The 17,515-nt window shown below is 41.1% G+C and overlaps 1 protein-coding gene across 3 annotated transcripts in view; it reads left to right on the top strand.

The window, feature by feature from the left end:
• Window positions 1–17,515, top strand: part of CHAF1B (chromatin assembly factor 1 subunit B) — a 30,713-nt gene that overhangs the window by 8,913 nt on the left and 4,285 nt on the right. For all 3 annotated transcript variants that reach the window (XM_084612905.1, XM_084612907.1, XM_084612906.1), the window contains exons 7-13: window positions 1,931–2,027; window positions 4,199–4,277; window positions 7,329–7,422; window positions 8,339–8,408; window positions 8,527–8,618; window positions 10,172–10,334; window positions 11,497–11,925. In XM_084612905.1, coding sequence (XP_084469031.1) covers window positions 1,931–2,027; window positions 4,199–4,277; window positions 7,329–7,422; window positions 8,339–8,408; window positions 8,527–8,618; window positions 10,172–10,334; window positions 11,497–11,925 — 1,024 coding nt within the window. The remainder of the gene's footprint in view (window positions 1–1,930; window positions 2,028–4,198; window positions 4,278–7,328; window positions 7,423–8,338; window positions 8,409–8,526; window positions 8,619–10,171; window positions 10,335–11,496; window positions 11,926–17,515) is intronic.

Here is a 17,515-nt window from a genome sequence, read left to right as displayed (position 1 = left end):
TCTATTTTTTTTGATTGGGTATAAATGGGGGTGTTTTTAATTGTACTGTTTAAATTACATTTGCCATAGGGACCACTACAAACCCACCATTGGCTTGCTACATTGGAGATATTAACTGGACGGCAAGTTATATTTTTACATTTTTTTTTTTTTGGTAAGATTATTTGTAAGAGTTTTTTTAAAAGGGGAAGAACCATTACACCCACACTGCTGACTTCCTCTTTTGGTTTTTATTTAATATTTATTAGCTTATTGTGTAATAACACAGGAGCTTTTTTTTTTACAGGATGCCCATAGTGATTAGATTGGTTTCGGGTAAAACATAATACTCCCTGAGTGAGTACTGCAACTGAATACTCCTGGTTTTGATAGGTGGCTTGCTGTAAAGAGGTCTTGTTTCAGAACATCGAGTCCGTTCTTTTTTGTTTTTTGGTGGTGGCTAATTTTGCTAGGGTCAGGGGCAGCATGTCAAGGGGCATTCCCATTTTGGGGGGCAGTGGAGTTGGAGCACATACCCAGCAATCAGTCTGGTTTGTTAAAGTAGCAACATGGTGCGCAAGCGAAACAAAGGAGTTATGCTCCCGATATGCACAGTTTGGAAATAATAATACAGAGAATAACAATGTTACCCAATTAATTATTATTAGAGTATTTTTAACCCAGGGTCTCCAGTACCTGGGTGGGCCCATCTTAGCGTTAAGATGCTCGCTATTTGTGTGTTTTAAACAGTAGCTTTAGCCCGAGATCGTCACTAGATGAGGAGTCAGCAGGTTGGACGGCCCACTGTTCTGCTGACGAGGGGGCGGGTACTGCCTTCAGACGAGAGCGATGGATCCAGTTTTTGTGTCCCTTGATATTTGTCGCTGTATGGGAGATCAGCAGGACGGTATAGGGTCCTTTGTACTTTTTCTGGAGAGGCTTGTTTTTCCAGGTGCGAACAAGCACGGAGTCACCGGGCTGTAAGGAGTGGACAGGAGAGTCCAAGGGGAGAGGCTGGGAATCCTTGGTATACCTGTGAAGAGACAAGAGAACAGCAGACAGGGAACACATATACTGAGACAAAAACCATTACCCAACTTTTATTCCCCTGATAGAGCCAGGGTGCCATTCATAGGCCATGCCCTTTTAAGCATAATTTTAAAGGGACTGAGCCCTAATGTACCCTTTGGGAGAATGCGGATACGGAGTAGGACGAGGGGCAAAGCATCAGACCATCGCAGTGAGGCTTCTTGGCACAGTTTTGAGAGATGCCGTTTAAGGGTGTGATTGGTCCGCTCCACTACCCCACTGGTTTGCAGTCTCCAGGGCATATGGAGTTTCCAGGGGATATGTAAGGCATGTGAGATAATTTTAGTGTCAGCCTCTTCGTGAGAATGATTAAGAAACTTCACTGAACAGTGAGAGGAAGCAGCTTCGTTATGCCATGTGATGACAAAATTCTTCGAGCACCTCTTCTCATGCTGGAGTGTTTTTCCTGCACAGTTGTCCTCCATGCAAGTGTGAGACAGTAGCTTCTTCATTGTGACACTGGCGATGTTCATGGAGTCAGTGTGTCGGACAGGTGTAATACTCTGGAATCTTTTCTTGCAATATTTTTAATTGATTCCTCTGCATATATGTTAAGCATGAGTGTCAATGGTGCCACCGTCTGCAGTGTAACTTGTGGGGGGGACTCGCAGCCCCTCATGCCTCCCAGCGCCAGGTATCCTGGTTGGTGGAAGGTTTTGTGAGTTGAGTTTATATCATTAGAAAGCCTTTTCTCCCACTACCATCATTGTAAGACACTTTACAAGAAAGTTATCTATTTAAGTGTAAAAATATATATGACTTTACATTCTGAAATACTTGGCCTTGTTTTATCTCTGAAATGAAAAGTGTTTTATGAAATAGAAATTGAGTTTTGGAATTTAGAAATTATTTGCATTTTCAGGGCAAAAAGTTTCAATTTTTAATGAGCACAAGAGTTATGTACAAGGAATAACATGGGATCCTGTAGGCCAGTACATTGCAACCCTTAGCTGTGATAGGTGAGTTATTGTTTTAAGTGTTTCCTATTACTATTCTTTGTTGCATGTTAATTAAGTCAAGAAAAGAACTGAATGCTTTTCACTTCACAACTACCAATATCTGGAAATGTGAGTTTTAATTGCTGTTCACATTGGTCCTTCAAAGGGAACTGCAAAAGGTAAAGTGAGAATTGGAGTTAATTCCAAATTTATTTCTGTGTTGAATGCCATCCAAGGCCTTAAAAGGAACATTCAACAAAGAAATAATTTTAATTAAATTTTTAAACAAATTATCCTCCACTGGGCATTTTTGAATCACTGAAGATACCAGAAGTTTCATTTTTCTGGGCTGAATGTCCCTCTTTTCATCCCACCCCATACCCCAACCCTCAGCAGTCTGGTTAGTAAGGTCATTTGGCAAACAAATCTGTGTTTAACACAATTTTTTTTTCATTTTAACTTTGCAGCTCACCTTAAATTGTTTGGGGATACGCATCCTATTTTGATAGACTTCACAACTGGCTAATAAACCTCTGGGAGAGTGATCCCTGATTTGAGATTTCATTAGTACCAAAGTGTTCTGAATCTCTGTAATGCAGAAAAATAGCATATTAATGGGCTATCTTCATAGAACATAGAAATTACATGAGCGTTGTTTAGCTAGTGCCTTAGTTTAGTTGATCTTCAGTACCTTTTTATCACCAATTACCCCTTTAATTATATTTATCCCTTTGTCTCTATTGTGTGTTGAAGACAAAAAGATGGATACATGTTAACCTACATCTTTTATTGGTTTTATTCTCTCTATGGGCTGGAGGTATAAAGTGATGCCCTTTTAATAAATCCCCTCCCCCTTCATCTTCCTCTTTCCTTTTATCTTTCCTCACCCTCTTCCTCTCCTCTAGATTACTAGCCTCGATTCCAGAGGTGTAACAAGTAATAGCAGGATGAAATTAAGAAACAGAAAACAGTCTGGGTACGTCTGGAAAGACTTCATAATGATGAGGGTTCTATTATAGAGGATACTGATCTCACTTGGAGCAGATCCTGCAAGTGGCTCAGAGAAAGGACAAGTAGAAAGACCTGATAGTCCTTTTGAATCAACATGGGATAAACATGATCTTTGGATGTTTCTCTAAAAAAACCTATCGGCTGTGAAATAGTAAAGTGACAATTTAAATTATCTTTAGACTTCAGAGTTCACACCCTGAAAAACATGAATTCTGTTCACACTTCTCCCGTGCAGATTTAGGAAGATAATCTTGCACAGGCCTGCATTCAATTCACATTGTAAGGAAACTGCAACAATAATGTCTAGAAATGATTTATTTTGTCAGTGAAAGTTCATGTTTTGTAGGAACTGATGGGAGTCACCAGGGAAGTCCCAGGAAGTTGTTCAGGTCTTTTCCACTTCAGTCTGAGCCCTGATTTTTCCTCAAGGGCACATACACACATGTCACAGATATGCTTCTGTGAATAAATCAACAAAGCTCCGTGTTCCCTGCAGCTCTTCTTGTGGCTCTGCAAATACCAGAGGATCGTGTGTCCTTTGCTTGCAATGCTCACAAAATAGTGCAGAGGTGTGTAGGCTCCATGCTGCTGTCAGAGATGGTGGACAGCAGAGAGAGTCACGCAGGTGCATGGAATTTTTTTAAAAGACATGAAAATTATGGGATAGAGATGGCATGGGAGTGGAGAAAGTTGCATGATGGGAACTTGACCCTACAGTCCTAATCACCCCCGCACAACTCGTTTCTGCCCCATCATGCACTGCCAAAACTTCCCAAAACTTAGTGTGCTAGTCAGTGGCAAGTTGCACATCATGATGCTCCTCACCGCACTGAAACAAGCACTCCTGGTGAATGTGCGCAGCGCCGATGCAGGGAGCTCAGCATGCCCATATGCAGGCAATATGCTAACTGTGGTGGCTTTATGCTGACATAACTTGGGGCAGCAAAAAGTTGTAGGGTAAAGATGCCCTTAGTGGTTATTTGTTAATGTCCTGTCCTATAATATTTAGTAGTAGTAATCTCCTATGCTTTATAGGAAGTCCTTTTGTCACATAACTGTCAAACGGATCCAGAACATCCTGATTGAAAAGGAAGGTGCTGTAACTCTGTATGAAATAGACAAGGATATTGCTCAATGTGGAAGGTACCTGTTTGTGGGTAACGATATTCTCCATTATGTAGGGTGCTGCGGGTGTACAGTACACAGACTAAGCGTGTAGCGTTCAATGTTACCAAGATGCCATCAGGAGCTGAAGGCGAGGTAAACTGTTCTAACACTAACAATGTTGTGAGATAACCATTGTTATGTTTTTTACAAGGGCTGCTCTCTTTGAAAGTGAAATTTGGAAAAAACTATTCAGTTTTAGAAATAATTTACTTGTACATCAGATATTTTTGCATTTGTCTTTTTATTTATTGCTATATGAATGTGTGGAATAGAAGATGTTTCCTCCTATTGTTTTCTCTGACTTTAGTTTACTGTGGAAGTGACTATCACGGATAACATTGTCATCTAGTGATTGCCTCTTGCAAGTTCATCTGCTCCTACAATTTAGCAAATTGACAATGCTAATGCCTTTGAGTAAAGTTCAAGGGGTGAGAAGCAAAAAATAGTCTGTACACAGAGAATTTCTTTTAAATGGAATAATTTCAAAGATATCTGTCAGGCAGCAGCTCTTAAGCTTATTAATAGTTATAATTAGGGCTGTCGACTGATTGCAGTTAGCTCACGCAATTAACTCAAATTAATTGCGATTAAAAAAATTAATCACTGTTTTAATCGCACTGTTAAGCAATAGAATACCAAGTGAAATTTATTAAATATTTTGGATGTTTTTCTATGTTTTCAAATGTATTGATTTCAGTTACAACACAGAACACAGTGTACAGTGCTCGCTTTATATTATTGTTTTTGATTAGTATTTGCACTGTAAAAATTATAAACAAAATAAATAGTATTTTTCAGTTCACCTCATATACGTACTGTAGTGTAATCTCTTTATCGTGAAAGAGTTTAAGTTTACAAATGTAGGTATTTTTGCATAACTGCACTCAAAAACAAAACAATGTAAAACTTCAAGCCTACAAGTCCACTCAGTCCTACTTCTTGTTCAGCCAATTGTAAAGACAAAGAAGTTTGTTTACATTTACTGGGCATAATGCTGCCTGCTCATTATTTACAATGTCACCTGAAAGTGAGAACAGGCATTCACATGGCACTTTTGTAGCCGGGATTACGAGGTATTTATCAAGCCCTGGCTGGGATGATTTAACTGGGAATTGGTCCTGCTTTGAGCAGGGGGTTGGACTAGATGACCTTCTGGGGTCCCTTCCAACCCTGATATTCTATGATTCTATGTGCCAGAGATGCTAAACATTCGTATGCCCCTTCATGCTTCGGCCACCATTCCAGAGGATATGATTCCATGCTGATTGATGCTCATTTAAAAAAAAAAAAAAGCGTTCATTAAATTTGTGACTGAACTCTTTGGAGGAGAATTGTATGTCCCTTGCTCTCTTTTACCTGCATTCTGTCATATATTTAATGTTACAACAGTCTAGAATGATGACCCACTGACTGCACTTTCACTTCAGATTTGACAAAACTGAAAGGAGGTATCTATGTGACATTTCTAAAGATAGCTATGGCACTTGACTCAAGGTTTAAAAATCTATGCCTTCCAAATAAGTGCCTTCCAAAATCTGAGAGGGACGAGGTGTGGGGCATGCTTTCAGAAGTCTTAAAAGAGCAACACTCTGATCAGAAACTACAGAACCCGAACCACCAAAAAAGAAAATCAACGTTCTGCTGGTGGCATCTGACTCAGATGATGAAAATGAACATGCATTGGACTGCACTGCTTTGGATTGTCATTAAGCAGAACCAGTCATCAGCACGGGCGCATGTGGAATGGTGGTTGAAGCATAAAGGGACGTATGAATATTTATGTGCCAAATGCCCTAAATATCTTGTGACGCTGGCTACAACAGTGCCATGGGAATGCCTGTTCTCACTTTTAGGTGACATCATAAACAAGAAGCAGGCAGCATTATCTTCTGCAAATGTAAACAAGCTTGTTTGTCTGAGCGATTGGCTGAACAAGAAGTAGGACTGAGTGAACTTGTGGACTCTAGAAGTTTTACATTGTTTTATTTTTTGAATGCAGGGTTTTTTTATTTACTTCTACATTTGTAAATTCAACTTGCATGATAAATAGATTGCACTACAGTACTTGCAATTGAAAAATACTATTTTTTGTTTTTTTACAGTGCAAATATTTTTAATAAAAAATAAATATAAACTGAGCACTATACGCTGTGTTCTGTATTGTAATTGAAATCAATATATTTGAAAATGTAGAAAACATCCAAAAATATTTTAAAATGGTATTCCATTGTTTAACAGCGCGATTAATCGTGATTAATTTTTTTAATCGTTTGACAGCCCTAGTTATATTGCATTAACATTTTTATTACTAATGCAGTAGCTTGCAGTCATCTGGTGGGTGTAATATAATTTTTGAGTGAAAATATATTGGTAAAAAGTTCAAAATCCCAGGAGAGAAGCAGAAGAGGTTTGTTTCCCAAATTAATTCTGAATGATAGTAAAATAACTTTTGGAGTTGTCTGTAAAAGAATGCATATCTCTTTTCTTTAGGAAGTAGCTTAAGCAGGTTTGGTTATACTGAAAAACAGCTCTAAAATGGATCTGAGGGGGCATTTTTAAATCTCTAGGATTAGAGTTAAAATAAGATTACCTAAGGGACAGGCTCTTAGTTTCAGTTAATATGTAACTTGAATATTTACTTAAAATAGTAAATAGTCTTCCCATGTCTTTATTTAATTTTTGATTCTCTTTATATTTGAATTTCTTGGATCCATCACATTGCATTTTTTTCTTTCTTAATATTATATCCAAGCAATAGTGCCAGTCTGTAAATAAAATGTATCTTCATCTGTTTCCCTTACTGGTGACTAATTTAATTTAAATAGCTATAATAACATAATAAAGGGAACGGAGAGGAATAGTCAAGTCTAATATGCCTTTGAAGTATGCTAATCAGTATATGAAGAGGGATCCAGGGAGACTACCATTAGCCATAGAGATTTGAAACCACCCAAAATAATAATTTACAAAAACCATTTGGAGGTAGTAAAATCTTAAATTATTTTAAGACCCACTAAAGACCCATTAAACTGGATCGCATAACCAGCTGATTGTCACACTTTAAGATAAAGGTATTGACTAGAATTAATGGTGTTTTTCAGAGATATTTTAAAAAAAAAATTTTATTCTTTTGAAATGTTACAGGTGAGAAGCTATCGGATGTTTCATGATGACAGCATGAAATCATTCTTCCGCAGGCTTAGTTTTACTCCTGACGGCTCTTTGCTTCTCACTCCAGGTACGTGAAAGGAAGATATACCAGGTGCATGTGGCAGCCCTGGGTGGGCACTTTGCCCTTGTGTCAGGAACATCACTTTTTGAAATGTCAGAGAAACATGGACATGTTGCAGAATATAGTCACCTGCTACAGCAGCAAGAGGGGTTAACAGTATCTTGTTCTTGTTACATACTGCTGCTGGTAGCCGCCTGTGGCTCCCTATTTTACAGAGTAGGCTAAATTCAGTGTGTATCTCTGTATAAATTTGCAATCAGTTTGACATTTTATTAACCAACAGCAGGAAACTCAGACCTTCAGTGTAGTGTTAACACTTGCATAAGGCATTCTTTATGAAATTCCTGGTATATCAATAATGTCGCACTGTCAGAATCATAGAATCTCAGGGTTGGAGGGGATCTCAGGAGGTCATCTAGTCCACCCCCCTGCTCAGAGCAGGACCAACCCCCAATTTTTGCCCCAGATCCTTAAATGCCCCCCTCAAGGATTGAACTCTCAACCGTGGGTTTAGCAGGCCAATGCTCAAACCACTGAGTTATCCCTCCCCCCCCGAAAAAGGACTATTTTCTTTTTTGACTTATTCTGACTCTACTCCTTTGTGTCCTTCTTCTTAAAAGCATTCTGATCTATTAATAAGACCAACACTACAAAGTGGGGTCTGTTACCTGCATAGGCATTGATGTTGCAGCCATTTGCAAAAGTAAAGAGAAGCTTGTTTTGGAGCAGTATATAAGGAAAACTAAAATTGATTTAAAGTAGTATTTGGGATACATTTTCAAGTTGTGGTCAGATCACAAAAACCTGGCCCTTTGCCCTAAGGCTAATGCTTGGGAAATAAAATGTTTATAAATGTAAGTTTGTGTGTTTAGTACCTTTGAATTGATGAGTAATGCTTTGAAACTTTTTTTTATTTTCTCAGCTGGCTGTGTTGAATCAGGAGAGAATGTAACCAACACTACATATGTTTTTTCGAGAAAAAATCTTAAAAGGTAGGGTTTAATATACCTAAATTTTCTTTATAAAATATATATATGGGTGTGTGTGTGTGTGTTTGTGTATATATCCATTTCACATGCCATTTTCTGAAACATTTCTTCTTTCGAATAGGCCCATAGCTCACCTGCCCTGTCCTGGAAAGGCAACTCTAGCTGTTCGCTGCTGTCCGGTCTACTTTGAGTTGAGACCAGCACATAAGAAAGGTACCATAAATCCTTTTGGGGAGCTTCTTTTACAGGAAATCTGCTGGAAGGCAAACCTGACTATGTTGCTGCAGGTCATACTATTTTATGTCCTAGCCTTTTAACATTCCTTCAGGATAACTGTTGTACCACATCTGAGAAGCTATTTGCTGATTCTAAGGCCTTAAATTCACTAAGTGCCTTTTTGAGTGGTTTTTGGTTTAGTGGATAAATGTTCTCACTTGGCCTCTTATGCTGCAGAAACACGGCTTGGTGTTTTCCTACAACTTTTTAACTCACTGGTGTGAATAAACATAAATAACTTGGCCCAGCATTAAGGAATCACCTAGTAAAATATTTTTTTAGTCCTGATTGCCCACATCACAGAACCACTACAAAATTTGTCACAGTTTGCAACAGTTGGAGATATTTGTTCAGGAGAGCTAAGGCTAAAATAGCACTAGTGTAGCTGGTGAAGACTGGGATTCATTGGCCGAGATGTGGTGAGGGGAAATTTGTACACAAACTGCACAATAACTGGCTGTCAGGAAGTGAAAACCTGAGCCTATTGAAGTCAGTGGGGCTGGGATTTCACCCTAGGGTTTTTAAACCAGACTATTCCCATTCTTCCTAAAAGGCACAGATTTCCTCAATTCTAACTGGAGCACAATAAGACCCTCTCCTTTGATGTGTATAACTCACAAATTATAGTATCCCTTACAGGATCCTATTACTTAGTGCCATTTTTTTTCCACCATAACCTTCAGAGATGCTGTTGGAAGAGAACTAGATGGGATTTTGTCAATCTGTCAGTCCTTTATTAAGCAGAGGTGTCGCTGCTGCTTCCACAACACGCTCATGAAAGCGAAAGATCCAGACTAGGGCTGAAATGTACAAATTTAGATGCCTAAAATTAAATAAATGGCCTGATTTTCAAAGGCATCGTCATGGAAGTCAGTGGGGCCTGTGTGTTCAGCACCACTGCAAATAAAGGCCAGTTAGTGCTTACCTTTTAGCACCAGCTGGAAAAAATGTTGCTTCGGTATCTTTGTCCTCTAGCCATGCAAAGAACTAATCCTAGTCCAGAAGATTAGCCAACAGTTGAATTTAAAATTACAAAAGGAAATGAAATTCAGGCAGAAAATGGATTACATAGCAAGTTGTGTTTTATATAAATTTGGTAAGATTGTGAGTTAAAGTAAATTTTGAGATTTGATTATTCAGACCTTGAGTTAAAGTGCAAAAAAAGCTTCTGAATAGTTTAACAGGAGGATTGTCATTCCCACTTGAATAATTTAAATAAAGCCAAAAAGACCAAACTTTGCCCCAACCATTAACCTTTTAGGCTAAGACTAAATAGGAGAAACTTAAGTCCAAAGAGTAGCTTTTCCAGAAAATTGTATATACTTGAAAATAGTGTTATATAATACAAGTGCCAACTTCTCAGCCAGAATATTGGTACTGATACACTGCAATGATAAAAACTCTGTTCAAGCACTTAATTAAGTTAGTACAAGCAATATGATTATAATGGTGTGTGATTTTTCTCAGTGTTGTGTTCTTTGTACTCCTAGATGAAGCTTCACGGACGTCAATCCCTGCTCTAATAAATCTGCCCTATCGGTTGGTGTTTGCTGTTGCTTCAGAAGATTCTGTGCTTTTCTATGATACACAGCAGTCCTTTCCCTTTGGTTATGTATCCAACATACATTATCATACTCTGAGTGACATTTCATGGTAGGTAATTGACGGATCCTTTAGATTTGTCATGGTAGAGTGAGTTGTCACTCTTATCTTCTCTGAACCCTGAGGATCCTCCTATTTCTTGCTTTACACATCTATCAATCAGTTGTACTTATATGGTTACCATAGTACCTGAGCGCCTTGCAATCTTGTAATGTTTTTCCTCATGACACCCCTGTGAGATAAGGCAGTGCTATAATCCACATTTTACAGATGGGGAACTGTGGCACCAAAAGACCAAGTGACTTACCCAAGTCCTCTCACAGTCTGTGGCTGAGCTGGGAATTGAACCTAGCTTTCTCATGGCCCAGACTGCAGCCCTAATCACTGGACCATCCTTCCTCTCTAGGGTCTGTACCAGAGGTTCTCAACCTATTTACCATTGTGGACTGCATATGCCTGTGTTATGTTGGCCACATCCACACAGTATATATACTGCTTGTATGACCCTGAGGATGTCACATGGGCCGCAGCTGTGTGCTGATTGCACTGCAAGCGGGCCGCAGGTTGAGAACCACTGGTCCGTACTGTAGTCAGTATCCTTACAGCTGAGGACTGGATACGGGGCTTCTTTCAAAACCTGTCAATGATGCTCATGTATGATGATGAAGAGGGGCTGCATGAGAACGTGAACAGAAAATTAAGATTTCTTAATTCACCAGTGGTCACTGTTTGGTGAAGTGAATGGCAAGGGCCTGTTCATGTTGTTGCTGCTGCAGTGCTTTGCCCACTGCCAGCACAAAGGGCAAGAAATGCAGCCAAACCAGTGCTGAACACAGTTTAACTATAATGTAAATTAGGACAAACCACATTCAGCACCATGTCAGAAATCATGGTTAAAAGGTGCTGAACTGTATACCTGCAGTTAAATTGTATTCAATATCACTTTGGCTGTACCCACCTGCTGTTAGTAATGGGTTATTCCATACCACAGACAAAGCCAGAGGAACTAAGTTAATTGTCAAGGCTGCGCTTCTTGAACTGTTGATTGTTTGAGTTAGATGGTGTCTTTCAGGGCATTTCAGGTTTATTTACATTTACACATTTAGCTGGGGATGGGGCAACTTGTATGATTGACATGGGATATGTTTCTGGGGAGAGTGGTCAGGACTAGCTCAGTTTCTCAGATTTCTTCCCTCTGAAAAAAAATAAACAGGTCCAGCGATGGATCCTTTCTTGCTATTTCTTCCACGGATGGATACTGCTCTTTTGTGACATTTGAGGAGGATGAGCTTGGAGTACCGTTGAAAGAGAAACCGGTGTTGTGTGTCACGACCGCTAGTGCAACAGAGAAGAAAATGAAGAAGAGTCAGTCACAGAAGGTTGTCTCCCCAGTTCCCAGGCCAGTTGATGGAACCCCTCCGAACAGGACCGTGGATCCAAGTAATCTCACACTCCAGCCTAAAACACCAGCAGCAATAATAACCAACAAGGATTCTCCCTCAACACCCGTTGGCATCAAAAATATTCCGGCTTTATCCTCAGACGAGAGGAAAACCATGCAGCCATCCAGCCAAAGTGCTAAAATAAACCAACCCAGGAGGATTACTCTAAATGCTTTACATGGTTGGAGTAAGACGCCAAGGTAAGATTTATATTGCAGTTTCCTGTGATAAATGTGAAGGCCAAAACAAGCTGTTTAGAAGTATCAAGGTTTAAAAGTAATTCTATAGCTATTTTTCATTACCCTTATGTTCCATTTATACTCCAAGTGAAAAGTCAAAATGACTTCTAGTTCCTAAATTTGCACCTTAATTATAGCAGAGTGACAACTCTGTTATGGTTACGGTTAAGACACGTTTTTGTTTAAAGCTCAACTCTAAAGTGTTCTAAAAATCTACAAAAAGAAAAGGAGTACTTGTGGCACCTTAGAGACTAGCCAATTTATTTGAGCATAAGCTTTCGTGAGCTACAGCTCACTGGTTAGTCTCTAAGGTGCCACAAGTACTCCTTTTTGCAAATACAGACTAACACGGCTGCTACTCTGAAACCTAAAATCTACAGTTACTCAGATTGGCTTGAAATTTGGTGTACCTCTTGGGGATGTGGGATTCTGTTAGCAATCCAAATTTGGGGCCATTGAACTAAGGGGTTTCTGACATACAGTCCCTTCTCCCAAACCCTCCCTCCAGCTTTTCTTAAAATTTACAGATTCTGGCAACCTATAATTCTGTAAACATCAAATACAGATCAAATAGAGGCTCGGCTCATCGCCCAGAATCCCAGACACTGAGGGTTACCCAAGCAGAGCGCAGGGCACCTACCAGGCCTTTGGGGAAAATCAGATGAAAACTTTACTTGAAAAAGATTTTACTTCTGCAGTTAGACATGTGACAACTCACCAATCTATCTGCACGACTAATAGATTGTGCCACACATGCATGGACAGAGGATTTAACAGATTAATAGTAAGGCTACATTTTGGTCACTGGTATTTTTAGTAAAAGTCATGGACAGGTCACGGGCAATAACCAAAAAGTCACAGCCCCGTGACTTTTACTAAAAATACCTGTGACTAAATCTTACCTGCACGGATGGGGGCGCATCCTGAAGACTGCTGCTGGGGGAAAGGGGGGTGGGGGAGCAGAGCAGGCGATCCTTCTGCTGGAGGGGGTGTGGTACAGGGTCCCACTAATGGTCCAGGCAGTGGGCGGCCCACAGCCCTCCTGCTGCTGGTCCCAGACTGCTGCTCCAGGGCAGTGCTGAGGACCGGCTGCCAGAGCAGCAGCCAGTGCAGCTGGCCCTGGGGCTTCCCCAGCTGCTGGGGTGGTCCTGGGGTCAGCTGCACTAGTGCTGCAAAATTCACAGTCTTAGTTATTAGCCTTCAAAGTTTCACACTAGCTGGATAGCTCCAGGGGATAAGCAGTAGTTGTATGAACTTGATCCACCCAGACAATGTCAGTTTGAGTCCCTCACCCCCCTCCCTTGGACAGAAATTTAGAAGAGGTTGGTGGCATATTGCTAAAATCCATCTTAGAGGTTTTATTTATTTTGGGGAGTGAAAAATGCTTGCTGGGGCAGTATGTGTGAGGCAGTGGTGAGACAGGTTAGGGTTGCATTGTGGGGAGGGGGATAAGTGGGGATGGGAGGTAGGGGAGGTGAAAGTTTGGGGGTAGCAGGTGAGGGATACATGGGGTGAATGGCATAGGGTCTAGTGAGAGAATAGGGACGGGGTACCTGTGGGTCCACATTCTCCACTTCTGTATGAGTCTAGGATCTTGGGGGGGTCCCTATCCCCCCGTGAGACTGGGTTCTGGCGGGGGGGCCTAGTCCCAGGGTGTCTGAGCCCCACTCCCTGCCCACTCGTGTGTACATCAAGATCTGAGGGCCTCCTGCCTCTTTAAAGGTATGGAGGCCCCTCTCCCTGCTCCCCCTCATGTGAGCTGGGGTAGGGAGGGTCTTGCCTCCTTGGGGGTGTCTGAGATTTGCTTCCTACCCCCTGTGCGTGTGCCCAGAATCTAGGGAATCCCTGCCCATGTTTTAGGGGCTGACCCCCTTCATGTGAACCAGATTCTGGGGAGGGGTCTAAACCATTCTCCTTGTCCCCGCCTCAGGTGAGTTGTGATCTGGGGGTCCTAATGGTCCTAATGGGAGCCATGTTCTGGGGCAGGCTTGCCTTACTGAGGCAGTCTGAGACACTTTCCCTACCCCCTTCTGTGAAGCAGGATGTGGGGAGTTCAGAACAGGCATACTCAAAGCACCAAGAACACTGAACACACCTCTGACACTGGGTTGAGGAGCTGAAGATGGGCATGCATGACGCACATCAGAAACTCTCCAGCATTGGGAATGGGGGAATGGAAACACCCACTGACATGAAGAGACCAGTTCATGTGTCTCAGAGCTATTGATTCAGGTCATATTCATCTCCTTGAGGTGTTCTAATTCAGGTGAGACCATCACAGTGGGATAAATGGGCCACTTTATACCTCTCTGAACCTCCTATGCTACAGGTCGATGTGTAGATGCTACACCTACTGAGAATACATGGGGTGGGAGCCATGAGGGAAAACCCAGACTGACCAGACAGTACACAGAATACAGCTTCTTTTCAGAAAGTTATGGTGGCTCTCAAAAGAACCTGGTGGTCCTCTCGTCATCCATAGGGGGAAGATTGGATTCCAAGACCAGGTCCAGTTGCAAACCTGGGTACACTGGCACATGAACATATCAGAAACATCCCCCACTCACCTTGCATATGGTGTGTGTGTGGGGGAAGCCTGGACAAAATGGGGTGGGGGGGGCCAGCTGGGAGGGCAGCCAGACAGGAAGGGACAGGGCTGGTTAGTGGGGCTGAGTGGTGGGGGGAGAAAGGTATAGGGCCAGGATTGGTAGTCCACTTGGCCTGCATGCTATCTACAACTGCAACTTTCTGTTTAAAAAAATAACCTAGGAAATTAAATAGCAAAAAAACCTTGGTTAATGAAGAGTTAAGGTTTCTCAGTGCCAGCTCATGTCCTTCCAGAGCTTCGAGTTCAGAAAAACTCAAACTGCAGAAAACCAGGAAATACAGAATTACGGTACACTGTTGCCCTCAGACATCCATAACACACATAGTAGCACTCTGACTTTTCACTGCACAGGAAAGAAGCTACCTGCCCTGCACTCAAACACTTTAGCCTACTCTCCTAACACCACCACATTTGTGAAATTTAACAACCACTACACACTTACTCAAAGGACAGCATCTGCACTTATGTTTTCCCTTACCCAGCAGCAAACCCATGGTCTGCTCTCATATCTCACTTCACTACTGACAAGTCTAATGGCAAGACCTGCTCGCTGCCCTCCCACCCCCCAGTGCCTTGCTACTGAGAAAACCTATGCAGTTTTGCAATAAAATGATGCAGACTAGCTCCGCAGGGTACACATGCTCCCCTTTCTTTTACTTGTACATATGTGGTGGGTGCAAACCTTGATTTCTTCATATCACAAGCACAGCTCTCTGTGACACTCTTCAAACTAATCCCCATCTCCTCAGCACACAAACACCTCTACCAGCCTGCACCACCTACTGCCTCCACCATTCAATACAGCTACATCTCGCACGCTGAATGCAGCTGCAGTGCATGTGGATTATTTCCAGTGGCTATTCTAGCTCCAGCGGGGCTGAGTCAAAGTTACATGGGCGTTTATGTTAACTCTGTATTTCTTGGTTTTCTGAAGTTTGAGTTTTGCTGAACTCAACATCCTGGAAGGACACAAGCTATTACTGGGCAACCTTAACTCTGCGTTAATTTATTTTTTTTGCCATTTAATATATTTTTATCCAAACACTGAACTTGCGTGTTGTTCTTGGTGCTTGTGGATGCAGCTGGTTCTATCTCTGACCCAATTCCCACAATCAAAGACAGAATCTTCAGTGGTATACACAGGTACTTCAGTGAGTGTCTTATTTCAAGTTATCAAATAGCAGGCAAGCGGAAATGTAGTCACAGAATAACTGCATGAGTTTGCAGTCAGGGGCTTCACATTCTTTTGGTTTATTTACATGCGCCACTTTGATGTGCTGTTGTTGGTGAGATTTTCTAAAATTATGTTGGAAATGTTATTAGAACATTAAAATGAAAATATCCACTGTCCCTTTTTGTGACAATAATGTAGAATGTAGTGACAGTAATGTAGACTGTGGTGGATGTTGAGCTTTTATGTAATAATCTAAGAATACAGATATGTAATAGCTTTATGAATGCTGCATGTGATCTCAGTGAGGCAGTGGGCAAAGTTAATGTATATTATGTAGGATTTTTGGACTTACGGTTGTGAATATATTGATCTAACTTAATAGAGGGCTGCTGGAAAAACAATCAGGAAAGCAATACAGTGGCTCTAGATAAGCAGCCTCCCAGCAAACGCATGGGGGGTAATTAGAGGACAATAGCCTACTTCCAGGCTCCAGCTCAAAGATACACAGCTGTTTTGCTAGTCCTGTGAGCTAACAGGTCAAAGGGTTGTACATAGTTAACAAGTGACTTAGTCTCTGGAAAGGGGGTGATCAAAAAGACTGAGCAGCTTTTAAAGGACAATCCCTGAAGAAGAGGGGTGTGAACTGTGTTATTAAGGAAACAGATATGCCACCCAGGGTTTAGTGGTCTTGGAGGTGTCTATAGGAATCTTAGACTTACCAGGATCACCATGGGAAAGATGGGTAGACTCCTGGTAAGTTAGATATGAATATAGTTACTCAGTTTATAGTTTTAAGACTTTTATTCTGAAATACTTTTGTTTTAAATAAATACTTTGCTTTAAGAAAGTTGTGTGGTCACTGTTTTAACCACTGGCCACTGTTCCTGAAGGTAACAGAACTAACGAAACTGAACGTAAATCAGGCCTGCTGAGGTAATCACAGTTGGCACCTGGGGACTACAGCGTAAGGCCCTGTCTGAGAGTGGGAGAATTGTGTGATTCCACCCCTAAAGAGGTGATGGTGAGAGGCCCGAGACCTGAGAAGGAATGCATTCCAAAAAAACCAGGTGGGCTTTGAGGTGTAGTTAGTCCAATAAATTACTCTGATAACTGTGTCCAAGACCAGGCAAGCTTGTTTTATGTTCTGCTCTTCCTGCATGTACACACAAGGATGTAAACATGCTCAGTCAAGCTTAAGGAGAAATTTGTATGAATCGTAGTTTAAAGAATTTGATGGCTTAACATTTTAGGCTTTACTTGGGATTATTCTCCAAATTGAAGATGTACAAAAACTAAAAGCATATTTGCCATAAAAGGGAGATTTTCAAAGGCACAAACCCCCAGCTCCAGTTGGGCACTTTCCTCCAACTTCTGTCTTTAAAAATCTCCCCATAAAACTTTATATACTGGGTTAATCGATAAATGGAGCTCAAGTAATTTTAAATAATTATCCCATAAATACCATTTAAAACTGGGAGGGATCCTTCAGGAGTCAGTCCTTGGTCCAGAACATTCAATATTTTCATTAATGACTTGGATAATGGAGTGGAGAGTATGCTTTAAAAATTTGCAGATGACACCAAGCTGAGAGGGGTTGCAAGCACTTTGGAGGATGGAATTAGAACTCAAAACGACCTTGACAAACTGGAGAATTGGTCTGAATTCAACAAGATAAAATTCAGTAAAGACAAGTTCAAAGTACTGCACTTAGGAAGGAAAAATCAAATGCATAACTAAAAATGGGAAATGACTTGCCTAGGCAACAGTAC

This window comes from Lepidochelys olivacea (assembly GCF_965140295.1).
Source record: "Lepidochelys olivacea isolate rLepOli2 genome assembly, chromosome: 1".
NCBI classification, from domain to species: domain Eukaryota; kingdom Metazoa; phylum Chordata; order Testudines; family Cheloniidae; genus Lepidochelys; species Lepidochelys olivacea.
Note: the sequence above shows the minus strand (reverse complement) of the source record. Positions and strands in the feature narration are given on the sequence as shown.